The 27,238-nt window shown below is 36.8% G+C and overlaps 1 protein-coding gene across 6 annotated transcripts in view; it reads left to right on the top strand.

Annotated features, from left to right (window-relative positions):
* Dnai3 (dynein axonemal intermediate chain 3) overlaps positions 1–27,238 on the top strand; it is a 57,848-nt gene that overhangs the window by 7,416 nt on the left and 23,194 nt on the right. For 3 of the 6 annotated variants that reach the window (XM_048814990.1, XM_048814992.1, XM_048814995.1), the window contains exons 2-14: positions 166–258; positions 669–707; positions 7,269–7,450; positions 8,048–8,152; positions 9,998–10,150; positions 11,233–11,432; positions 15,312–15,428; positions 19,642–19,832; positions 20,844–20,968; positions 22,090–22,179; positions 23,254–23,337; positions 24,226–24,354; positions 27,137–27,210. In XM_048814990.1, coding sequence (XP_048670947.1) covers positions 166–258; positions 669–707; positions 7,269–7,450; positions 8,048–8,152; positions 9,998–10,150; positions 11,233–11,432; positions 15,312–15,428; positions 19,642–19,832; positions 20,844–20,968; positions 22,090–22,179; positions 23,254–23,337; positions 24,226–24,354; positions 27,137–27,210 — 1,582 coding nt within the window. Of the gene's footprint in view, positions 1–165; positions 259–668; positions 708–5,800; positions 5,898–7,268; positions 7,451–8,047; positions 8,153–9,997; positions 10,151–11,232; positions 11,433–15,311; positions 15,429–19,641; positions 19,833–20,843; positions 20,969–22,089; positions 22,180–23,253; positions 23,338–24,225; positions 24,355–27,136; positions 27,211–27,238 lie in introns of those variants that run through there. The other 3 variants (XM_048814991.1, XM_048814993.1, XM_048814994.1) reach the window with 2 other exon arrangements.

Genomic DNA, 27,238 nt, shown 5'->3' with positions numbered 1-27,238 from the left:
CAGCAAGATTGTTTTCACAATAAACCATTGGTCACAGAACATCTACTCCACTGAAAATACATGTTGATTTAGTCCAGGGCAAAGTTTAGAAAACATATTATTATGTTCACAAAATGATATTTGAAATCGTAAGCTAGAATTTACTAATGATAATCTCTCTTTCAGCAGCCTACATCAGAACCATGGCTCCAAAAGCTCAAAGAGGAAAGATCCCAGGTGGTGGGAAACGTGGTAAAAAAAAACATAAACCATTACCTGGTAAGATTATTTTTCATTCAAAGGGGATTTGTGTTTCTTCTACATATATTAGCAGCCAAAATGATTGTTTTCATTTATCAAGCAAAATGAAATATTTTTGCTGCCATAAAGTCAAAAACACATGCAGAATTAAATATTTGGGGATTAATTTTTACTTTGGATTCATTTTGTTTCACTATCAATTAAATACCATACATACGATGAATGCTATAGAAAGTGTATCACTAAGCAATAACTTCGAGAAAAGCAATTACTCAGATTTTTCTATAATTATTCATAAGACAGTTTAAGTCTTCATTGTATACTTGTAATTATGCTCTAAGTTATACCGTTTGGCAAAAGGTTACAATAAACTAAGATATTTACTTGATTGAAAAATGTACATATGATATCATTTTATTATATTCTAGATACTGAAGAAGAGGAACCATTAAATATGGAGAGCATGGGTAAGTAGAAATATAATTTAGCATTTATGTCCCAGTTTTATAATATTTTAATATGCAATAAGCAAGCACAAATATTATATATTGGGGCTGGGGTTATGGCTCAGCGGGAGAGATTTTACCTAGCATGTTTGAGGTACTAGGTTCAATCCTCAGACCCACATAAAAGTAAATTAATTAAAGACATTTTTAAAATGGGTGGAGTTAGAGAAGATAATGCTAAGTGAAGTTAGCCAATCCCAAAAAAACAAAAACAAAAAAAAACACCGAATGTTTTCTTTGGTATAAGGAGACTGATTCATAGTGCGATAGGGAGCGGGAGCATGGGAGGAATAGACGAACTTTAAATATGGCAGAGGGGTGAGAGGGGAAGGGAGGGGGTCATGGGGTTATTAATGATGGTGGAATGTGATGATCATTATTATCCAAAGTACAAGTATGAAGACATGAATTGGTGTGAATATACTATGTATACAAACAGATATATGAAAAAATTGTTCTCTATATGTGTAATAAGAATTGTAATGCATTCCACTGTCATATATAAATAAACAATTTTTTAAAAGATATTTTTAAAAGAATATTTATTACATATTGAACTGATCCATCAAAATGTCCAAAGGCTACCATTATACCATGTGATTTAGAATATAAAATGAAAAAAATAAAGAATAAAAAAATAAGAGATGAAAACAGAATTTCAAACTAAGAAATAGAGTTGGACCAAGAAGACCTTTAAAAATATATTTTGTGATTATTGAAAGATCTTTTGTAATTATGAAGTATTTTAAGTCTGCCTATTATAACTTTTATCAAAATAGTATTTTTCAAAGTCTGGTTCATAAGCATTATTTGTCTTTCCTTCATAGATTCGACTATCTCAAGGAAAGGGGTTGGCTTTCAAGGAAATGAACTAGAACTTAAACAACAAAACTAATGACATTCTTTCTTTTAAGGGTAAAATAATTTTATACCAACAGGACTTTTTCAGGGAAGTAGAGGAGAAACCTCACTTTCAGGTTTGACTTAGATGAAGATTTGGCTTTTGGTTATATAGGATAGGGAAATAGCTCTCACATTTCTATGCACCTATCTTATCTTTTATCACTGAGATCTAGACTCCAATCCCATCTTAAGAGGCCTTTTCTTCATAGCATGTGTAACTGTCAAGTTAAAGTACAGACGTGTTTGTCAGCTCTCTGTCACTATTACAAACAATGGACATAATCAACTTATAAAGAGAAATGTATGCTTTGTCTCACAGTTTTGACTAGTTAGTTAGCCTTGTTGGTTTGGGCTTGCAGTGGCACATCATAACAAGAACATATGGCAAAACAAACGGCTTGCTTACCTCATGGCCAGGAGGTGAAAGAGAAAAAAAGGAAGGGACCCAGGTCCCACAGTCCCTTTCAAGGGCATGCCCCCAATGGCCTAAAAACCTCTTACTAGTCTCCACCTTTTGAAATTTCCACCATCTCCCATTAGTACCAAGCTGGGGACTAAGTCTTAACACATAGGACTTTGGGGAACATTCCAAATCCAAAAATAATACTCTTTATTCATGAAAATTCTATAAAATTGTTTCAATAATGACTTATCCAATACCAAATATTGTTTCTAGGAGAAATACAGAATTATATTCCTTCAAGCCTCTGTTTACATTTTTATCAACTAGTCAATACACAACCTTGTTTTAAGTGTGTTTCTGTTTAAAGATTCCTCATTTAATATTTGAAATCGTATATATATCATTAATGCATTAACATTTAACATGTGACCAGTAATACTGTAACTCACGCCTGAATGAAGCTTATCTAACACGTATTTTCTCCATTAGGCATATCAGATTTCTTGCACTTGGGAACACTAGACAGCACTTCAGCATTATCACCAATAAAATGCATGACAATGCAACCCAAAAGGTCCCCGAAAGGACGCAGACAACTTTGGAGGGACATTATTCTGTTTACTATAAGTGGTTAATTGCACAGCCTTTGGGACCAGACAGATCTGATTCAAATCATGATTCCTCCACTTAATGACTATATAGTCCCAAATAACTTCACCTCCCTGAGTCTCTCTGCTTCCTCATCTGAAAAATTAGGTAGGATGTCTACCTCATGAGATTTTTGTAGAAATTAAAATAGGAGACACATTTCCTCACATGGGGCTATAACAAAGTAAGTTCACACAACTCTTATCACCATAGGAAAGATAATAAAGATCAATGGATGAGAATAGTGTCCAAAAATAGACCCACCCACATAGATGTGTTCAACTTATTTCCAACAAAAGTGCAAAGGCAATTGGGTGGAGAAAAGATAGTCTTTTCAACAAATGATACTGGAACAATTGGATGTCTTTATGCAAAAATAAATAAGTTTCAATCCATACCTCACATCATATGCAATTAACTCAAATGGACCATAGGCCTAAATGTACAACCAAATATTATAAAACCTTTAGAAGAAAATATGTGTGATCTGAGATTAGGCAAGGATTTCCTATAGATAATACCTAAAATTATTAGTTATTTTAAAAAATGCTAGGAATTTAAGAAAATCTCTTTAAAATCTTGATTATTTTCTTTTGTGGAATACCAGTTAGCAACAAAAAAAGAATGAATCATTGCTACATGCAGCAAATAGCATGGATGAATCTCAAAATAATTATGCTTCTAAAAGAAGACAAAGAGTACACACTGTGTAATTCCATTTATAAATATTTCAAGTAAAAAAAGCATGTCAGTTGCTTGGGGATGATGGAGGAGTGCAGGGAGGAAGGGGCAGGAGGAAACATTTGGGGCTTATATATATTTATCAAATTCATATATTTATCAAATAGTACATTTCAGATATATGCAGTTTATTATTTGTCAATTAGACTTCAGTAAAGCTATTTTTAAAAAGCTAGATAGCAACCAAAATGAGGGGGGAAAGGACACAGGTGAAGTATATAAAATGAATAGGTTCATTTAAATGAACTCTTTCAATACGTAAGACAATACATGTATAACCTATGCTTTAACTCGCACGGCCCTGGCTTGTGTACACAGCAAGAGTCTGAGGCATGAATTATGTAGAGCTCAAGTCTGTCTTAGATCCTGCTCTATCAGGTTGCTAGGTGAATATCTGCGCTTCACTGTGTCCTATGGAGCCTCCTCTCTGTGCCCTCCCTACTACGTGGAGGAGCAGGATTCTAATTTGGATGGCAGCTCCACAGCGTCCAACTCTCAGTGGCTGACCTTGCAAAGGTTTCTCAGACTCTGTGGGCTTCAGTTCCTCAATTTAAAAAAAAAAAAAAAGAGAGAGACAGCTTTTGTAACCACTTCAGAATGTTGTGAATACTAAATAAGTTTGTAATGCATACAAAGTGTTTAGAACTGCACCAGGCACAGGTGCTCCAATAAAAGAATGGCTGTTACATTGTTGGGCCTGAGGCCTGTACTAGACTGCACCCTTCCAGCAGGTACAGCCCTGTGTCAGGCACTCTTGACCTCCATCAGCTTCAGGAGGCCCCAAGGCCTCCTCCTCTGCCCCAACATCTTCCAGCAACTAATATCCCATATGCTGGAGGCTCAATTGGGCCCATCTCAGTGCTGATCACCTTAGCCCCATTGTAACCTGAGATACTTACTGTCCCTCTATGTGTGCCTCAAAGCATAAACAAGAACTGTTCTTGTCTTGAATTTATCCCCAGACCCTTTGGGATGGCCAAAAGCATCCAGCCTTGCTCTCTTCAGTTTGGATATTATTCTGATGGGCATGAATATACCAGCCTGTAGAGGTTTTTTGTAGTCTAGTGGCTGCCTTTTGTCTGATTAATTGCCAACTCCAGCTAGAAACAGTCTCTAAGGTTTATAAACTTATAGATAAAGGAATGTTATTAGATCCTATATTAAAGTCACCTTAAGAATGCCTAATTCTTGCAATAGGATAACTTTGTGAAAAATATCAAGCTAGTAGAATTTGAAAATTTTGTTTAGGCTGGGAAGGTAGCATAGTACACAATCTTTGTCACTGTCTTTCCAGTTTATTGGATGGCAGGCAGTTTTCTGGTCTGACTACCTGTGTCTTACCCTAATGCAAAGAGAGCTTCAAGGATCTACCTAGTCCTATTTTTAAAAGCTAACTAACAACCAATATGTTAAAAAAATTTTAAACCAAAGTGCAGATGAATTGTATAAAATATACAGGGGTTGCTTAAATGAATTCTCTCAATATGTTTTTTTTAATTTGTTTATTTGTTCTGATTAGTTATATATGACAGCAGAATGCATTTTGATTCATAGTACACAAATGGAGCACAATTTTTCATTTCTCTGGTTGTACACAAAGTAGAGTCACACCATTTAAGTCATCATACATGTACCTAGGGTAATGATATCAATCTCATTCCACCATACTGTCTCCCTTCCACTCCCTCCCCTTTTGCCCTATCTAAAGTTCCTCCATTCCTCCAGTGGTCTCTGCTCCCCGCCTCCCATTATGGATCAGCATCCACTTACCAGAGAAAATATTCGGCCTTTGATTTTTTGGGGATTGGCTTACTTCATTTAGCATGATATTCTCCATCAATTTATCTTCAAATGCCATGATTTTATTCTCTTTTAAGCTAATATTCCATTGTGTATATATACCACAATTTCTTTATCCATTCATTTATTGAAGAGCATCGAGTTGGTTCCAGAATTTAGCTATTGTGAATTGTGCTACTATACACATTAATGTGGCTGTGTCGCTGTATGGTTTTCATGACAAAACTTCAGAATTTTTACTATGTATTCAACACTATACAAATCACTGTCCACAATATGTTTTCAAAGGATTACTCATATGTAATTCAAGCCAACAATTATTTATTGAGCATCTTGCATATGTCAAGTGTTATGGTTAGTATTTTGAGAGAGATAAAAATGGGTATTTGTCCCTAATTCATTATTTACTGAATTTCAAATGTTTGTTATACCAACTGATTGCAATTTAGAATATATTTCCACATATAGTCAGTGTTATGTGTGCAGTCATTCAAAACCCCAAAATATCCTGAATAATTGTACCATAGAACCACTTGGGTAGTGGAAAATGTTTCTACAGGAAAATAAGCTCAGAATTCCAACGTGAGGACACATACACTCCTCCCCTCACTGGTGCCTTTGCTGAGCAGCTGGAAGGAGGATGCTGAGATATGCAGGTATATGGGAGTTGGAAAAGATGACAGTGGGCCTGGGACCCCAGGAGTACAGATGTGAGAGAGAAAGTTCTGGGGGCAGATGCAGAGCCTAGAGTGTTTGGCAGAAGCTGATTGTGAGACAAAGGATAAGAAAATGGGAAGAAAGTTTAAATGAGTGGATGGCAACAGTCAAAATGCTCCGTTGTCCTCTTGCATCCTCTGTCCCAGGGCATGCGGCTACTGAGGACAGGTCTGGGGCGGGAGGGAGGCACCAGAGACCAGGAATGGAAGCTTCTCCATCCTCCTCCCTCCTCCTTGGAGAGCAACCCTGGAACTGGTGAACCAGAGGGGAAACAGGGATTCCCTACCCACTTTCCTTCCAATGTCCAAGGGTTTCGTGATACAACTTAACTGAGAAGTCAATAATTGAAAAACATGAAGAAATTAGACTGTGAAAAGAAGAAGCCCTAAAGAGCAGAGTCACTATATTGGGTCAAGGGAAGGGGTTTTTCTTTGTGTGTGTGTGTTTGTTTTGTTTTGTTTTGTTTTAAAGGGAAGTCATTGAGCAAATAAGTGTGCTGAGGGAAAACAGCTTAGGCATAGACAAGTTGAAGGGAGAGGAATAGTTGGTGGGACCCTGGCTAACGAGGGTTGAGGGGTGGGCAGGTCTTTTGCTTTGAGCAAAGGGTGAGACTGTGGCACCTGTGCTGATCAGCTGTTGAGCAGGATTCTGTGCTATACAGATCCTGTTTTCTGAGTGAAATGGAAAGCCATCACCTAGAGACAGAAAGCCACAGCCCAGGCAGGTGCCTGGAGGTGTTTAAAAAAGCAATAGAGGCTTGAAAGAGCCTGAAAAGATGATCAGATCTTTGAACCAATACTTTCACTTTTAAAATCTATCCCAAGAAAATATTTGAAATGCAATAAAATTTATGAGCTAGATATTTATTTATAGGGTTATTTACAATAATTGGAAACAAATGGGACAATTTTAGAATGTTTACCAATAAGGGTTTAAAATTATGCTACAGATTAAATTAAGATGATGGTTTTTGAAGGATTAGTTAATGTCAGTAAAATACTTGTGACATAATAGTAAGTATTAAAAGTAGGATCCAGAATTTCATATAAGGTATATATGGGGTGACTAAAAGAAATATTAATAGAAGTTCTTTCTTGAAGGGTATGATTATGGGCCATTGTTATTTTCTTCCTTTTTGTTTTGCTCAACATCTTTTTATAATGGATGTATTTACTTTGAATATAATAACAATAAATTTGAAGTTTTAAATTTTAACCAAGAAATTTATTAAAAGCAAACAATTGCATATTCCCATTGCTAATATTTGAAGTAGTTATAAATAATGTCCAAATTCACTTTATCTCTCCTAGGTCATCCTGAAATTTATCCTATAGTGTTAACTACCAAGACCCAGGAAATATTCAACTGCCGAATAGATGAAGATATCACAGATGAAGTACCTTATAAGCTTATCAAAAAAGAAGATATTTTTGAAGATTTGCACAACAGAGACGCAGTATCTGATTTCCACCCAGTCAAAAAAATTGTCCAAGTAAGTACAATATCCCCCTTTGTTTTCTATCCTACCTCATTATGGTGCACAGTGTGTTATTATGTACCGGGAACATATAACATAAGTTTGAGAGGTTGTTAATTTCAAATCTGGCAGCCCCCCTTACCCTGAACAAACACTAGCCTGCCCACATCTCCTTGGAAATCCTGCTTGATTATCTTCTGTGAAAAGCAAAGCTCCAACAGTTCAGGTTAGTTGTCTTATCCTGCACCCAGTAAAGCTCATCCTTGCCCAGTTTTACCTTGAATAGAAATTTACCTCTTATTTTCTCATATTGCTTTGTTTAATTCATAATTTTGCTCATGATTTGTCTCCAAACATGCTATAGAGCACACCAAATAAAAGTAATGCTTCTCTCTTCCTGTTGGAAATAAAGTTGTATTGATAAATATCCCTGGACATTTTGTGTTTATTAAGAGCTTTAAGTTAAGCAAATAATTTTGTGGTCTGGGGTTATCAGTCACAGACTAGTACTATGGCTATCTTTTATGGACTGATTAAAGAAAAATCAATATTGTGTCAGCGTCTGAATAAACCATTAAACATTAATCTTCTCTTTTGATTATATTCTTACAGGCATATCCTGGAGATGAGCTTCTGCTTGTTTATGACAAAGACTTCAAATATGGACTCAACTTTTATCTTATTGGCACCAAAGAGGGCAAGGAAAACTATTTAAATGTAAGCAGATCCCAAGCCCATATGATTTGTCAGTTGTTGGAAGGAAGCTGTACCTCTGGGGGATCCCTATATGTATTCTGATTATTCCTGTTCAGCTCAGTTTCCCTGGGACCCAGATCAGATTCAGGTGACTAGAACAGGTGAGCAGTAAATGGAGGGTGAACAGAATCAGATGTCTCTGGGTGGTAGGCACTCTTCCTGCTTGCCTTTCATTAACCCAACAAGAGAGAAAACCAGGTTATCTGGAGCACCACTGGTCTCCTGGGAGTGTCTCTCCCTGGTCCATGATCCTTTTTTTCCAGTCACACCCATTATCATGACCTTGGGTAAGTTATTAATCTCAAATCTATAACAGTGGCACCAATAGTACCCATTTGAATCAGATGGACTAATACAGGTAAAGCCCTTTGCTGAAGGTAGGCAAGAAAGGTAACAGATTTGTGAGATTCATAATTTGTTGGATGAGGAATCCCGGGAATTGAACTCAGGGACACTTGACCACTGATCCACATCTCTAGCCCTATTTTGTATTTTATTTAGAGATGGGGTCTCACTGAGTTGCTTAGCACCTCGCTTTTTTGCTGAGGCTGGCTTTGAACTCAAGATTCTCTTGCCTCTGCCTCCAGAACCACTAGAACTACAGGAGTGCGCCTCTGCACTCAGCAAGAGATTCATAATTTGAGTAGAATTATTTGGAAAGGTTGGTCAGATTGTTTGAGAGAGACACACAGATTTGCATGGTTGTCCAATAAGAAGAAAAAATAGGGGAAAATCCCAGAATTTTAAATACCTGATAGTTTCTAATTTAAAACTAATCTTTCATTTTGCCTTAATACTTTAAATTTTATTTTTATCATTGTTTTCTCTGCTTTCATATTATTATTGTGAAATAGTTTAAATGTATAGAAAAGAGTGGTATAACAAATATCTATAAAATCACCACACAAAATGAATATTTTATATTTACTTCAAAAAAAATTTTAATGAAATAAAATAAAAATAATGTTTCACTCCTTTTGATATCGTCCCTAATTTCATTTTCTTCACTCCTCTCTATAAGGAACCATTGTTCTAAGGTTGTTTTATAATATTTGTGCCCATGATTTTATACCTTTATCATATATGTATCCTCTGTAAATAATGTGTTTTGTTGTTTAATTAATTTAAAATTTATCATGAAGATTATGTCATTTTATATAAAGCATTCTGCAGTTTTTTTCAGAATAGTAAAATTCTAGAATCTATAAATATGATACATTTGGATGTCGTATATATGTTGATTGTGTTTGTTCATTTTAATTGCTTTATGGGGTTTTACTTTACAATGATACCACACTGTCATTGATCCATTTCCCTAGTGATATTCATTTGGTTGCTAGTTCCTTCAGTATTACAAATGAAACAGCAGTGAACATCTTGGTTTTTAAAAAATTCATTGCTAATATTTAAGGGATATCATCTTTATTCATACTTACATTCCTTTTATCAAAGAACCTTTCTTTAAATCAGATAAAATTAGTTTTACATTTTATTATCAAATGTGGCATTCTGTGGTCATAAAGATGGGTAATAAATGACTATTTCTTATCATGCTTCCTTTTTTTTCTTTTCCTCTATCTTCCCCTTCTTCTTCCTACATTCTTAATGTCTCTTTTTAATTCTTTATTCTTCCCTTTTTGGACTTAATTTACTTCTCATCATTCAAAATCATGAAACCTACAAAGAAAACAAACAGAAAGTACTTAATGAACTTACATAAAAGCAACATTTATTGCAAAATACATACATGTGATTGCAAACCTAAATTTGGTCATATATTTTAAAATGCTATTTCTTTTACTCCAGCCCCCAGAAGTACTACCAGAAGAACAGGAAGAAAATAAAGAACTTATTCCTGAAGACATATATGTTTACCAACCACCTGTCTCTAAACCATGGGTTTCTTTGGGCAGTGAAAAAGAAATTGAGGAAGAATCGGTGAAGGAATCTACAAAGCAGGTCAGGGGCTTAAATATGACTTCCAGTTCTTACCTCCCTATAGCTGAACAACATTTATTCCTGAGGGATCTATAAAATTTGTTAGATGTACTATGGGGATGTGTCTTTTTTTAATATCTTATAGACAAATGGCCATTTCCTTAGGTGTGAATGGGTTGAATCTGCCCCACCCCCCAAAAGAGATACTTTGGAGTTGTAATCCCAGTTATCTCAGAATTTGACCCTATTTTGGAAAAGGGTCATTGCAGATATAATTAGTTGAGGTCACATTGGAGTAGGATAATCCCTAATCCAAATTTGATTGGTATCCTTATAAGAAGATGGCTACATGTAGAATATGTAGAACAAGAAGAATACCCCGTGGAAAAGGTGGTAGAGAGTAGAACCATCTTAACTACTATCCAAGGAACACCAAGGATTGTGGCCAACACCAGAAGTCAGGTCAGATTCTCCCATCAACCCTCAGAAAGAACCAACCCTCCCAACACCCTGATTTGCGACTTCCACCTTCCACAACTTGAGAAAACAAAACCTGTGTTTTCAGCCACCTTGTTTGTGATACTTCCTTATCGCAGCCCTGGGGAATGAATATGATGGCATTCCTTCCCAGAGCATCTCCTGAGAGGAGGATTTGTGTATGAGTGACTATTATGAATGTGCCCCATAAGATAAGATGAAAAGCAGCAGGACAGAGACATGGAGGAAGTCCTGCAAGGGAGCAATCTCAGGCAAAAGTCCCCCAGGCCTCATCCTGAACCTGTAGAGGGGCCTGCAATCTAAACTCTACCTCAGAGTTGTCCCAAACAGAAGCCGAGAAACTGGGCTTCCATATACCTCCTACCAGTCCCTTATTGGTCAAGACGCAATCTGTCGGTCACTTTCTGTTCCTGTGTTCTCAGTGGTGCTAGAGGGTCCTCCAAAGTGGGTGTAGCCAGGGGGAATGGAAAACTGAACAGGCACATGGAAATTGTACAAAGGGAGCTGAGAGGAACTGGGAACAATGCCAACACTGTCTACTATACATCCATTTTTTTTCTCCTAGGACTTCATTATGTTACCTTTGTTGCTTGCATGTGTTGCAGATTATATATATGATTTCTCGAAAACGAAATCAATTTGGTGCGCCAGTTACATTCAGTGACCAGAATGCTTCCAGTACAAAAGATGCCTACATTGACTGTACAGCCTACCCAGATAAAAACTTCACCCTTAAAAAACTCGAGAAAGATATTGGCATGCAAGTAATCCCCTTTGTCAAGGACATAAGCACTCAGACAAAATGGTAGGTATAGAATAGGCTTATGTATTTTTATAGACAATTGCCATAAAATTTAGCAACTTCCATGATAGTTTGAGAGCTCTTTATAAGTAATAGAAATGGATTGACAATGATCCTATAGATCACATAGAGTCATTCAATTCAAGATCTAATTATGCTCAATAATGCCGTTAAAAATCTTAAGAAAGTGAGATACAACTATGTAAGACTATAAAAAATATGAGATGGGAAAATGAGTGATGTTAATAATTGCAATGCTGGTCATTCCTCACCTGGAATATTACTGTTTCTTCCTAACTGCTCCATTATACCACCTAAGTGATCATTTTTACACCTCAAGTCTTATTTCATTGGCTAGATTTCTTATTTGGTTCATTATTACTTACAAAAATACATTAATTCAGAGTTCTTGGGATGGCATCAAAGGTTCTGTTTTCCTCCATGGTGAGGCAGACAAAGAATGAAGGACAGTAGGAAAGTTTGGCAAGTTCTGAAGCAGAGACAGGATGGTAAGGCTATAGATATCCAGATACTGTGGATTGGAGGGCAGAGAAGAGAAAGGCTGGAATTGAAGAGACTGACCAACTAGGAGCCTGTTGTAATTAAACCAGGAAAAATGTGACCATGTTTAAATTCACGTGGTGGCTGTCAACAGAGTGGAAGAAGTGGAAAGGAGACATGTGTACATACAAAATACTATGAACTCATCATTAAAGCAAACAAATAGCTTGCCCCCTGCAGCTATTACCTAATGCCTCTGCTTTTCTTTGCAAATAAAACTCTTCACAGCAGTTTTCCATATTTTGTAGTTCCACTTTCTCTTCTGGCTTTCTGTCTAAGGCCCACTCTAAGCAGTCTTTAACAAGATCTCTGACAGTTTGATCCAGTGATCCATTTTCAGACCTTAGTCCACTCAGCAGTTTTTAACAGGATTGACTGTTGATCCCTCTTGAAACACATTTTCTGTTGGACTTATTGAAAACTCTTATTATCCCCTCCTAACTCACTGGCAGCTCTTAAGTCTCTTTTATTGGATCTTCCTCTTCCTTTAGAAACTGTCTAAACATTTCAGGGCACCAAGGCTATCTCCTTTCTAACTAGACTTAATCCTGGGATGATTTCCTTCTGTCCTGTGGTGTTTCATACCATCTCTTTGCTGATGACTCCCAAATCTCCCCCGAATCCTACACTCATTTACTCATCTGCCTAATTGAATTGTCTAATGGTATCTCAAATTTAAATGCCCCAAAACAAAATTTTTGATTTTATATCCCCAAACCTAAAACATCCTGAATCTTTCTCCTCTCAATAAATGACAATTATATACCCCTAATTACTCAGACCAAAAGCCTTGGATTTTCTTGGATCTATTTTCTAAATATATCCACTGCTATCAACTTGGGACAAAGCCATCACCACTTCTTGTTTGGATAATTGCAATTCCTCCTGACTGGGCTTCTGCTATCTATCCTCTTCCTCCTACATTCTGTTCTCTATAGAAAAGCCAGATAAATCCTGTTAAAATGTATATTGGGAGACTGGGGTTGTAACTCAGTGCTAGAGTGCTTGCCTAGTATGGGTGAGGCACTGGGTTCAATACTCAGCACCACCACAAAAATAAAAAGATAAATAAATAAATAAATAAATGTTAAATTCTTAAAAAAAAAAAAAAAAGTAAGTTAGATCATGTCACTGATTAAAGCCCTCCAGTGGTTTCCATCCTAAAGGAACCTATAAGGCTTCACATGATCAAGAATCCCTTTTCCCTTCCCCCTCTCCTTTCTCATAATTCCCCTTTCTCATCCATTCCAGCCACACTGTCTTTCTTGTTACTTGGATTCTCCAAACACCCTCAGGCTTGGTATATGTATGCAGTTCCTTTACCTAGAATGCTCTTCCCTGCCAGGTATCTTTTATGTCTCCTTCCCTCCTCCTCTGCTCAAATGAGGCATTCCCTGACACTCCTACATAAAGGCCATCACTTCGATGACTATCTAACTCCTTACTCTGTTTTTCTTCATGGTGCTGGCATTGCTTAATATATATTTTTCATTGTCTCTTTTCCCCTCCCCATTTAGAATTTAAGCTCCACAAGACAAAAACTTTGTCTCTCTTTTTCTCCCTACCCCGTGTCTCTAACTCCTACAATAGTTTCTGACATGCACTTACTAAATGGGAGGAAAAAAAGGAATAGAAGAAGGAAAGAGGAAGGATGGAGTTAGTGAAATCTTTCAGCTTGATCACGCATTTATATTGAGTGTTAAGGGAAAAGCCAGGAAATACAGTAAAAGAGTTCAAGACCAGAAGAATCAGGGTCTAAAACATGGAACGCAACACACAAATGCTTTTCAGATATATTTAAGCCAAAAATCAGAAACTTTGAGAGTGCAATGTTAAAGTCAGGGCACAGAAACATAAACACCAAATGCTGGGCCAAGAAATGAATCAGAAACCAAGGAGGCAGATGAATTGACAGGCTTGAACCAGAGAAAACAAACAGAAAGACAAGGATTGGTAGTAAAGTCCCTGCAGGGAATGATGATAGTAGAGATCCATAAACTCCCAAGAAGTGAGAGTGAGACACAAAGGAGAGAGGTGATACGTAAGTACCAAAGGGCCCTGGATTTTGAGACAAATGTCCAGCTAAGCCAGCCAGCTTTCCTCTGGGTCCCTATCCCGGTGAAGACAAGTCCAAGCCAGCCAGGTTAGACTCAGTAGGTGGACTCAGAAGGGACAGTAAACCTCTAACAACAGGGACCCCAACCACAAGACTTTGGATGTGGCATGCTTTCAAGGAATGTTGGCTGTGAGTAATAGTGACGGCTATAGAGGGTGTAAATAGATGAGAGGGTCAGGAGATCTAAATTCAAGAGTGAGTGAGAGAATGAGGTTCAAAGTCAGGCAGCCTGTCCTAAGAGCCCACACTCCTGATCATTGTGCTTCATCTGTTTCTCAGCACCACATGCTAGGACCAACATCACCCAGTCTAGTTAGTGGGGGCTATCAATGAAGCCCAGAAGTAAAAGGCTATGTGACATTTTCACGGGGGAGGTGACCTGGAGAGCAGACTGGAGGAAGCAGATTCCTTTCAGAGATCATGCTGCCATCACTGCCTAACTATAACTTCTTCCTAGTTTTGCATACTTAGAGCAGAGTTTCTCACCTCAACACAACTGACATGCTGGGCTGAATGATCCTCTGTTGTGGGGGAACTTACCTGTGCTATGTAGGCTGTGTAACAGCATCACTGGGGTCTACCCACTAGACGCCAGCAACGCTTCCCAGCGTTGACAACCAAAACTGTTTCCAGACATTGCCAAATATTCCCTGAGCATGAGGGTATATTGCAGTAGTCAAGAAACATTAATGACATGAAGAGAGAGCCAACGATAATGTAAATCTGGCAAATGTTAATAATCGATGAATCTGGGCAAAAGGTGTATGAGAATTCTTTATATCCTCCTTATAACTTTTCTATAAATTAAAAATGATTTCTAAGTTAAAATTTTACAAAATAAGCCTTTTAATTATGTCAGAGAGAAATACATTTAGATTTTGAATGGTAGTTAATATCAATTGCTAAGACAAAAAAAAAATCGAAATTTAGAATTTTTTTTTTGTACTGGGAATTTAACCCAGAGTACTTTACCACTGGGCTACATCCCCAGTTCTTTTTAGTTTTCATTTTTGAGACAGGATCTCACTAAGTTGCTGAGGCTGGCCTTGAATTTGCGATCCTCCTGTCTCAGCCTCCTAAGTCTCTGGGGTTACAGGTATGCACCTCTGCACCCAGCTACAGAGATAAACTTTTTACCTATCATGATCTATATTTGCTTTTCTTTTATATAATTTTTTGTATTCTATTTTCTTTGAATATATTAGGACATACCCCAAAAATGCTACTACACAATATTATGCTAGAGAATTCTCAGAAGAGGAAAGAGAGAAACTTGGACAATCAAAGACTTTGATTGATTTTCTTAAGAAGGTATCCACAAGGTAAAAAACTTTATATTAAAATTTAGAAATAAAACATAAAATGTGCAAGTTTATTTATAATGCTTCTAATAAATAATTCTATATGGTATGTAGATAGAAAGTACAAAACATCAGATGTGCATGAGATCATGACACATTCTACAGATTATCAGTATTTCTTGCCCTTCTGTTGCTAAGCAATATCCTATGCTGGGACCACATCAAACACACTGAGCAACTGAATGTGTGAGGATGTTTTCCTAATTACAAATTAACAACTGCAGGCTGAGTATCCCACATCCAAAATGCTTGGGACCAGAAGTGTTTCCAATTTCAGGTTTTTCTGGATTTGGGAATAATAATAATAATGAGATAGCTTGGGAGGAACCCACACCTAAACATTAAATTAATTTGTTTCACATATACCTTACACACATAGCCTGAAGGTAATTTTACACAAAGTTTCATGGTATGGAATTTTCCACTTGTGGTATCTTGTCCTTGTTCAAACTGTTTCAGATTTTCAACAATTTCAGGTTTCAAATTTTTGAACTAAGGATGCTCGACCTTAGTCAAAGTATATTTGTATATACTATGGTTTCTTTTCTCCACCCCGCAATTCCCTTCTCAGTTTCATTGCCTTTTATAGGACAATTAGGTTGAAGATGCTGTGGGTGTTAGGGATGATCATTATTATGATGAAAGAATTTGCAAAAACTATCTTCAATTCAGATATGCTTTTTGGACATGTCACTGTTGTCACAAATTTCTTTGTTGCTGCCCACCCAGGTTCTGAAAGAGAGATGTTTTCAAAACAACCCCTATGCTTGTGCTAGGACTCAGAGCAGAGTGCTGAGGCTTCTAAACTAGAGAATGAGCTTCACTAAATCTCATGGAACTATCATCAGAGTTTGAAATGATCAATAGTGGACCAGTCTAGCAGTTGTACTGAATTGGTTGGTTTCTATTTCTTTCCGAAATTAAAAAAATGTGATAGTTAAATTTATACATAGCCCAAGATAAGCTTTTTATTTTTAAGAAAACATTCATTAATTCTTTCAGACTGAACTAAAATGTCCTGAAAACTCCAGCAACTCTCAAAAATTGTTACCGATGTCTAGAAAGAATCTGATGAAAAAATTCATTTAATGATTCAGAGTACATTCACTCTTTGCCAATCACTCACATCAAGCATGATGCAATGAGAAAGAAAGAAGAAAATGTAAGGTTTCTTGTCACTTGTTGCACTGGACCAAGAAGGGTGGTCAGGTTTTCCAATACCTGATGACAATTTTAACCTCAAGCATTGTAATTCTTGCAATAAAATAGGTTCCTTTTTTTTTTTGTCCTCCTAATCAAATAACAAGTCAAGATAGCTCCCAAATTAATCAGTCCATTGTAATGCACACAAGAGCAAAATAAACAAAAGGAATATGTGAACATTTAGGCAAAAATGGGTAAAAAAAAATTTTACTCTGACACAAAATGTTAGTTACAAACTAAACACTGTGCATCCATGGATAAAAATGTCCTAATGGATTGGGAGACCAGTCCCCTGTCTGAAAAGCCAAGTTGTCCAACAATGAAACAAAGGACTGCTCACCTCTGTCATCCAATGAATGTTCAGAGTGAATGTTCAGAGTGCAGTCACAGCGAGATGAGTCTCAAATGGCAGTCTTAAGGTACTGTTATTTATGGACTCTGAAGACATGTAAAGTTTCCAGGTGGTAACTTTGGAAGGAAAAGTCTTGAGATACCAACTATCGGGTTTGTATATCAATACTCAGTTGTCAATGTGTCGTCAGCCAGCAACTCAGCTCAGTTAAAGTTTGTGTTACAAGAAAAGACTCAAAATAGACCTAATGCTGCCAGAGCATAGTCACACTGATCATAACTAAAATATGGATTTACTTAGGTTACAAGAATCAAAACATAGCAAAACACATAGCACCTCATTGCAACACTAAGTAGTCATTAATGTTTTTCTTGATAAGAAGATTAAAAATAAAAGGACCACGCATCAATCCCTAATTATTCTAAAGATAATCTGGTTGTTATTTTTAGACTTGGGCTTTTATACTTTCCTTTCAATTGCCATGCTTATAAAGAAAGGAATGATGAACTGCTTTTTAATTTGTTCCCTGAGATGTACAAAGCAGAAGCAAGAATTATTAAAAAGGAAAATTAGCACAGGAATTACAATAGCAGTGGCCAAAATAAATAAGAAACCCATGTTTATACTACTGCTGTACTTCCAACTTTAAACCAGTTTAGAATTTACTTAAGATTTTTAAAGTAATATATACCTGATTTTGTTCTGGAAGAATGTCCATTTAGAAAAGAGTTCTTTCTTTCATTCAAAACAAACAAACCTAAGAGAAGCATTATTTGCAAAAGAAAGAAATGATAGGAAAGAAACTTCAAAGGGATTCACAGAGCAGCCAACATGGGGTTACAAAAAACAGTGATCCTCATGGGCTTTACCTGGGACAACAGTTTTGCCAGCTGTAGTTCATTCCTCTCAGGAACCACAAGGTTCCTGGAGATGGAGCGACTGGAAACCAGAAGAAAGTGCTGTCTTCACTTCTCCCTTGACTTCCCCACTGGGGCCATGAGAATAGAACACAAGCCCTGTCTCTTGAGACTGCCTTTCTCCTTCAGGCTGAAACAGAAATACCCTTTTGAAAAAGGCTAACTAACTTTTCTTCTTGAAACAGTGTATACTTTGAAGTCCCAGGGTATGAACATACTCTACTGCAGGGTTGTCCAAAGCTTAATGTGCGAGTGAACCACCTGGGGACCTTGTTAAAATTCAGGCGATGACTCTGCAGATACAGGTGGTAGAAGGCGACAGAGGCCTGTGACCATGCTGCTAGCAAGCTGCCGGCCCTCAGCTGCTGCTGGCCCATGATCCACACTTGAAGCACAGGGACTTAAAAATGCTTCTGTTCGAAAAGATGAACTACAAGGAATTTAACCAAGAGAGAATTCAATTAAGCAGTGACCAGTAGTGTTAAGGATCAGTGACAGAGATATCAAATGGGACCCTTATTTACATTTTAGGAATGTCCATTAGGAAATTTAGTGTTTACATTTAATTGTCTAAATGCAGGGTTTCTTCTTATTTTAAGAAATTCATCATTGGAAATGATTCAGCTTACCACACCTATGTAAACATATACACACAAGATATTTGGACTTTCAATCATTGAAGCAGCATTCTAATTGTAAGAAAGCTCCAAGAAGCCTAGTGAGCTATTTTCAAACTTAATTATATAAAGGAATAATAAACATAGTAACTATTTAAAGACAGGAGCCTGTGAAACCAGAATCCCTAGCCTGCTAAGAGATTTTACAGGCACTCGGATTATTCCTTAAAGGAGCAATATTATCATTTTTAGTAGCATAATTCTTCATTTTAGGAACTATCTTATATATTGTAAGGGGGTGGGTAATAGAATTGAATATAGTAACACCTCCCAGGCATTGTGGCATTGTGACAACTAAAACCACCAGTCTTAGTTGTCATACACACAAACTTCTAAACTCCACATACACACACACTGCTAAACTCCAAATCTCCCCCTGTTGAGAATCAGTTATTTGTTGTTTTGAATGTATACATACATATGTATTTGTATCTATGTAATACACACATATACATTACATGCATGTCCACACACATATTTGAGCTGTCCTCATTTAGTATAAGTGATCATTTAATACTGAAAATGCCTTAGAAATTTCCTTTTGTGTCACTTTGGGCTTTCCAGGAAGCAACTGAGGCCAAATTAGCAGTAGAGGTTTCCTGAGTATAAACTGTGAAATATAAAGGGAGAAGTGTTCAGGTAGAGCTTCAGACAAACTCTCAGCCAATCCAGCACAGCCTTCAGAGCAGAACTGGTCAGGCCCTGGCATCCTGCTCAATCACTGACCTGCACAGAGTGCAGACTTGCCTCGGAACCCACAGACCTGCAGTTACCAGAGGCTGTCAGCTAATGGCCCTTCCTGCTGCTGAATAGCAAGTTCATGAAAGAAGTTCTAAGTAACAAATTCCAATGAAGTTTTTTTTTTTTCTCTTAAGTTATTTATTTCATGTGGGGCTAATCCTTATGACCAAATATAATTGAGAATTATTAGTTTTGTTCAATATGAATGAAGAAAAACCTGTTAAAATAGCCTTATCTTTGAACACTAAAATCCAACATCTTCATTGCTTTCTTGAATAAAATAGTGTTGAAATAGCCCTGCAGCAAAATGAAATCATGAACACATTCATTGAAGACTGGAAGTGCCTGGCAGAAGAAGAAGGTGCCTTTGGAGATAAAACTGACACCCACCTGAAAGAGTACCAGTCCTTTACTGACCTTCATAGTGGCACGGATAAAATGATTAGCTACATCTCCTGGCACCCAACTATCTATGGTGAGAGGGAAATGATGGATTCCCTTTTGTGCTGATATCAAACAGTCTTGCTATTTTATGTAAAATTAGATCAATTTTAAATTTATGTAAAATTAGATCAAACTAGATCAATTTCAAAACCAATTCCATTTGCTGAGTGCCAGGTACCTGCCAAACACCTTTGCTTCCACAGGTCTTCCCAGCAATCCCATGGGACATGCACATATTACTGCCTCTATTTTACAACAAGAGGACCAAATCTCAACTCTGGGAAGTGACTTGTTCAGGTCACTCAATTGTGCAGTGCAAGGGGACTCCCCAACTGGACTCATTCCTCCTGACACTCTGCCTCCAGGATTGCTGGGCAAGACAGAACACTTACCTTCTTTAAGGAGCTTGGCAGCTGAGAAGCAGAGGAACATGTGAAGGCAGAAACATGAAGTCCCTGCTCACTCTCTCCCCAAACTCCCCACCAGCCCTTTTTCACACACATACAAAAGGAAACATTTTGTTTTTTTCAGGGATTGAACCCAGGGTAGTTTAACCAATGAGCCATACCCCCAGCCCTTTATTTATTTATTTGTTCATTCACTCATTCATTCATTCATTCATTCATTTATTCATTCATTTACTAAGACAGGGTCTCACTAAGTTACTTAGGGCCTCAGTAAGTTGCTGAGACTGGCTTTGAACTTGCAATCCTCCTGCCTCAGCCTCCTGAGTCACTGAGATTACAGGTGTGCAACATCATGCCTGGCAACATTTTCTTTTATTACCAAATCTTTAAAGTTTAGTGCTTATTTTATTCTCACAGCACATCTCCATTTGAAGTAGTTAACAAGTGGCATGTGGCGAGTGGCTACTGTGTTCAACAACAGAGCTCTAAGAAGACTCTCGCTCTCCTGTGGAAGATTTCTACTTGAATTTCATCAAAATGTCAATGAGTAGTTGCTACACAGAAGAGCACAAGATGGAAGCTCTTCTCCACCTCCTATTGCTGCCAATGCTAATGTCTCCTTACATTTCACTCAGGGCTAATCGCTGTGTCAATGGCCGAGCGTCTCTCCTTTGAAGAGAGAGTCCAGCTTTCTGGTAAATTATTGCTGCAACCATCCTTGATTTTATTCTGGAGTTTTTCTGATCCCATACATCCTCAGGTAATTTACAAGTTACCCACATAACCGGGAAATTTCAGGTACTAATTTGTCATATATCTTTAGCAGTTTTTCTAAGTGAAAAGTACTTTCTTACCACTTAATTAATGTTGTAAAGCCTTATGAAATTGGGATTTCTTCAATGCCTAGCCTGTCATCCAATTTGAGCAAAATTAAAGTTTATGGTGAGTTTATTGAAACAGTGTGCTGAACAAAGCAATATATTTTTTAAAAAAATGGTTAAAGAGGAATTTTAAAACTTATTTTTAAACAAACTCTTCTGGGTTTATTTAATATTGATTTTCAAATACAAATTGATTTTCAATTGTATTTCATTTTCAGTTATTTCACATGAATCTCCTCAATTCCAAGAAACACCAGTAGGTGGCGGAAATGAGAAAAGATGGTTGTGTGGGAGAGCAAGAGGGAGGAAGGAGTAGGACTGTGTCCCCAAGTACAGGACCTCTCTACCTTGGATCAGTACTCTTCAGCTCTCTTGTTGCCAGGGCGTCCCTTTGTCAAGAGAATCAGTAATTTAAGATTTTGTGTGAAAATTTCCCAATTTTAAATAGCCTAACTAAAGCTAAACCAACCAACACACACACACACACACCTCACTCAAACCAAACTAAAACACATAGCAATCTGCATAAAATGAGACTGAAGTCTGGGTTTGTTTCATATGGTTCTAGTTTCCAGTATCTGCTCAATAAGAGTTCTGTTTAGTGGAAGGTGCTTTTTTTTTTTAATGTTAGATTAAGTTTTTGTACTATTCTTAAATATAATAATATGTTGTTACTATAAGGCTTTCCTTAAAAAGTCCTTTGGTTTAGAAAAATTCTAACATGTGCCAACCATTATATAGGGGGCACATTAGAAGTAGGTAAGGGGGAAGACCTAGGTGCCCTTGAAAATATCCCCACTATCATAGGTATGGCCAATGTACATGATAATATTCAACAAAAGCACCTTCCAATCAGAGATAGATTTCTGAGAATGAACTCTAATGCACGTTGCTTATAGACAGCTATAAAATTAGACCTCAAACCACCTTAATGTTATTTACTAGCTATGATCTTAATAGGTTTTCTTGCTCTTTCTTCCATTTGTGGGATTTGCTTTAGCTAATGCTGGAGAGCCCCGATGATATCATCTGCTTCAACTTCTGTCCGAGTGACCCTAACATCATTGCTGGAGGCTGTATAAATGGACAGGTATTTATGGAATATTTTAGTCACTTATTAATGTAGATAACATTCTATAAATTTTGATTCCGTAGTTTTTTGAACTAACTTAAAAATTAAGTTCAACAGAAGAAAGCATTGTCAGCTGTGTGCCAGTCACCCTGCCAGGAACCAGGGGATGAAGATGTGTGAGACATGGTAACAGCATATGAGATGTTCACAGGGTAACCCAGTTACAATGATTGACAAAAATTGAGTCAACTCTATTGGAGTTGCTGGGATAGAGCCACATATTCTATAGGAATCCATGGAAGAAAAATAGCTACAAGCATTACCACTTCATGAAAAAAAAAAAAAAGACCTCTTCTGAANTATATATATATATATATATATATATACACAAAAAAAAAGATTGAAACTTTTAGTCATTGAAACTAATTTAATATTGTATAACAGTTCTATTTTAGTCTGGTTTTTCAAGAAAATGACCATGTATATACAAAATTGAAGTTGGCTATAATATTCAATTAAATAAAAATCAACAAGCTGGACATAGAAGCACACACCTATAGTCCCCATGACTCCAGGCGGTTAGCAAGACTCTCTCTCAAAAAAAAAAAAAATAGAAATGGTTGAGGATGTAGCATAGTAGTAATGTGCCCCTGTAGTCCCCCCATCCCTCCCCCCAAAAAATAGAAATCATCAATTACCAGCCTTGTACTTAATTCAGAACTTGATTCTGGAGAATTTTGAAAAATTATCTTTTCCCCTGGGTCTATAGCAGTTGTACATTCACAAGTACAGGAGAAGAATTCCTCCCAAAGCAAAGCAAAGTGCATGATACTCATCTAGATCTTTTTAAAATATTGGCATTTATTATCACAAGCAGAAAAATCCAATGGCTGAAGAACTTTTAGAAAGGAGAAAACATTCTTTTTTAATATTCATTTTAAAAATTGCTTATGAAGACATAGACTAAATTTGATTATCACCTAAGAAGACTGATTTATCAGGCTGCATATCAATAGTTTTCTAAAGAAATCTTTAAGATCCAATTAGCTGTTTCCTGAAAGTGTTTAAAGAAACCATTTATTTCTGTTTTAGATTGTCTTGTGGGACATCACCACATTTGCAGATCACATAGAAAACATTAAGGCGAGTGGCAAAAGCAAAAAGGTCACACTCAAGGTTGGTTTTCTAAAAATTTTTACTTGCAAATTTTTTCTCATTTAGGAATTCATCAAAAAGTTGCCGAGTTTAACAAAGACTCAGTAGAGAAAAGAAAAAAAGAATGTTATTTCCTAAGCCTTCCCATTTTTTCATAGATGTGTTCCAAATTGCATTTGTGTGGACCCTTCTTTAAAAGTGCAACAAAACAAGTTGCATCATCTATCCCACCAGATGTTGGGGGGGGCGGTTGTTGTTGTTGTTATTGTTAAGTAAAACAAAGGGACCAAGTGATTTATATTATGTGCTGTCATTGAGAGAGCCCTGGACAGAGGGCCAGGTATCCAGGCTCTGCCTCACAGTGGGTGAGTTTAGACACATCACCTTACTTCATCAGGAATTAGTTCTCATATATGAAATGAAGGGATTTCAAATCCTTTCTGGTCAAAATACACTATAATTTTGTGAGGCTGTGGATTTTGTTAAAAAGCACTGGAAAAATATTTCTTGCTCCTGACTCAGTATTTGGCCACTATATTGAACATCCCCCCACCCACCCCCATCCCCATCCTCAGAACCCCAGTTCTTCAGTCTTAATATCAACAAGCCTCTTATCAAGGAATGGTCAATGTCACATTCTGTGCACACATGGAAATTCTCCTTCAAGACTGGGATAGACCAATGATGCTTTCAGGAGTGTGCCAATAATACTTAGGTTTAGAAATAAAATCTTACGACTAAACTTAAGGGGAAATCAAGAATCTTACATAAATATACACTATAGAGAAACACTCATTATGTTTTCCCTTGAACTGATATATCTTCAAATTATTAATTTTAATTGAAATGATGAGTAGAGTCTGAGTTCACTCATCAGCTCTCTTAAATGTGACATTAACATTTCTTCAGCCTATGTTTCTCCTTGAACCGGAAAGTCCTAAAGAGTCCAACTTCATCAGACACTGTGCTGTTTCTTCAATAGAAAGTGGACATAAGAAAATAATTACAGATATACACTGGCTGCCTGACACATTCGAGGTGAGTCTTGATGGCTTTATACTTTTCTCCTGCTGGATTATAAATTTTCAGATTTTATCCAAAGTAGGTGTTTCAAGTCAACAGTTCATTTATATTTAAATTGTTGGGGGAAAAAGAAAAATAGGAGCCTAACATCAAAAACTGGGTCACCATTTCCAGATCAGTGTCAGAACTTGGGGATTCGAATAAGGTCAATCTTCCAACTAGGGATAGCTTATTAACCACCGAAAACTGTAGTTAGTATCAATATTGATACAGGTACGATGGTGGAGAAAATGGGGGTTTGATATGCAAAACTTAAGTGCAAATATTATACTCCTTTAGCATTTGTGGACTTAGAATTTATGATCTCAGGTCTTTAGGGGCAGGCAACCCTAACAATCTGTAACACACTGTAAGGTGTGGCTTTGCCAAGGCATTTTAGAGTTGAGTGTGTCAAAGGGCTGCTAGTGAAGATTAGCCACATAGTAGCACGCCTGGCTGACCACCCCAACTGAGGGTCTGAGCTTGACTCCAGCCTCACAAAGTGTGGTTTTATGAATTTGAAAACAAGCAAGCTCCCCACATGTTTTCCCTCAAGGACACCAGGGTTTGCTGTGTACTTTAAAGAATGAACAAGTGTAAATATCAAAGAACATTCTGAGAAATTCGTTTTGAGAGTTACTAGCTCAACCAGGTATTCAAGTGGATTATGTAAAACAAAACTACTGTTAAAAAGTCATAATAGACCAAAATAAACAATTCAGACACAGTTTCTATAATTTTGAGAAATTTTACATTTGATAATGAAAGTTATAACACAAAATAACTCCCTTTTAACTCACATCACACACACAAGTTAATTCAGATGACAATACATTTAAATAGAAATAACATGTTATATTTAAAAAAAACAAAATATAATGTCAGATTTCTGGAATGGGGATAGTTTTTTAAGCTTTTTAATGATGAAAGAAATGATAAAGGAAAAAATTGACAGATTCAAAGCATACACATTTAAATTTCTAAATTAAAAGGCAAGGTTGGAGGTATAGTTCAGTGGTAGAGTATATTGGCCAGTATGCATGAGGTCCTGGGTTCAATTCCTGTCACACAAAATAAATTTAAAAATAAGTAAATAATGAAATGGAGGAAAATATTTGTACTAAATGTGATGTTATTATAAAAATTTTCAATAAGTAAGCAAAAACATACACCAAACAAAACAGTGAGTCAACATGAAAATCACCCAGCCTTTCTAATATCAAACAAATTAATAAAGAAAAGATACTCTTTTGGATCTATTTAATTTTTAAATTAAAATTTAAAGAATGAAATCTCTTTAATACAAAGTAGTATTTGAAAGGTTAAAATGTTGTCCATTACCATTGCTGACTGACATATGAAATTTCTAGAATGCAATTAGTCAGTGTAGTTCTTAAGTCATCCAAAGTTTCAAGCTTTTTGACCAGTAATTCCAATTTTGGGAATTCAACTTAAGAAATGATCCAAATCATATTTGATTCAATTTATCTTGTGTCTCAAGATAGAAAATTACATGCACACCCTAAAGACTCATGTCAAAGTGTGCACATGAAAGAAGATTGGAAAAGAAGATAAAGTAGCCTTCTGTTTGATTTGAAGGCTTTCTGCTTTCCAAGCTTCTGTAATATTATGGTTTTAGGAAATTTTAGTTTTAAAACATAAAACCCCAGAGCAGTCACATCTCTGAGGGCCCTGATTTCATGCAACAGGGAGCCTCAGCAAAGAGAGATTTTGGCGCAAGGACTATCAGATTTAAGGGGAAGTTGGCCGCAGCTCCACAACCTGAAGGCCTTCAGGCCACAGTGGTGTCAGCCTAGTCTGTGGTTGCCCAGCTCCTGTGCTGCCTCCAGGCCTAACCAGAGCCCCCTCTGTCCTCTTCTTCCACTCTTGCTCTCACCGCTTATTTGCTGCTGGAAGTCCCACCTTTGTTTCACTGTTCTGCTCCTCATCCCTATCAGGAGGGGAGGGAATTGGGGAAATCATGTCTCCCTATTAATTCAAGAGTGACATCTTCTCAAGCCGCCTCCAAAGGCTTTTGCCTTGACAGCTAGTTAATTGAGATTTAGGAGCTTCTAGGACAAGGAGGAGTCATCAACTCTCCTGCAGATCCTCTGTGTACTTGCAGAGTTACGCCAGTAATTACAGACACTGGACACCATTGGTCTCTTAGTTAACACTCAGCCTCTGTTTGTTTGTTTGTTTGTTTGTGACAGGGGCTCACTAAATTGCTAAGGCTGGCCTGGAAGTAGCCATCTTTTTGTCCCAGCAACCCCTCCTTTCTTCCTACCCCAGTCACCAATATTAGCCTCTTTTCTTGATTTTACTTGCTCAACCACCTCATAAAAGCTGCTATGTTTAGCTCCACAATTGATAATATAAAAGAACTAATAGGGCCTACATTCCAACAATAATGAAAGTATAGTACATCATCTATACATTATGAAACTATTAAAATAATCCATCATATGCCTAGGTAAATGTTCAAGTTATGTGAAGTGAAAATTCTGAGGATAAATATTTACATGTGTTCTAATTAAAACTATGTTAAAAATGTTTCTGTGACTGGGCAAGAATATGTGACAAAATCATATTTGATTTTAAGACATATTTTCCAAACTCTTGTGGTAGTTATTATGATCTTTTATTAAAATTTATATTAAAATAGAAGAGGAAAATTAAAAACATAAAAAATAACTATGAGAAAAAAGTTATTACTTTTCTAGATATACAGAATTGACTTTTTTGCATTAAAAAATAGATTAACAGAATGGGCTCTGTCTTTGATAATCGAAATGGAATATGCTGTCAGCTTGCCACATGTTCAGCAGATTGGTATGTCTTATTTCAAACATTACCTAAA

The sequence above is a fragment of the Marmota marmota genome, unplaced genomic scaffold (assembly GCF_001458135.2).
Source record: "Marmota marmota marmota unplaced genomic scaffold, marMar, whole genome shotgun sequence".
Taxonomy (NCBI): domain Eukaryota; kingdom Metazoa; phylum Chordata; class Mammalia; order Rodentia; family Sciuridae; genus Marmota; species Marmota marmota.
The sequence above is the reverse complement of the archived record's forward strand: the minus strand, read 5'-3'. Positions and strand labels throughout refer to the sequence as shown.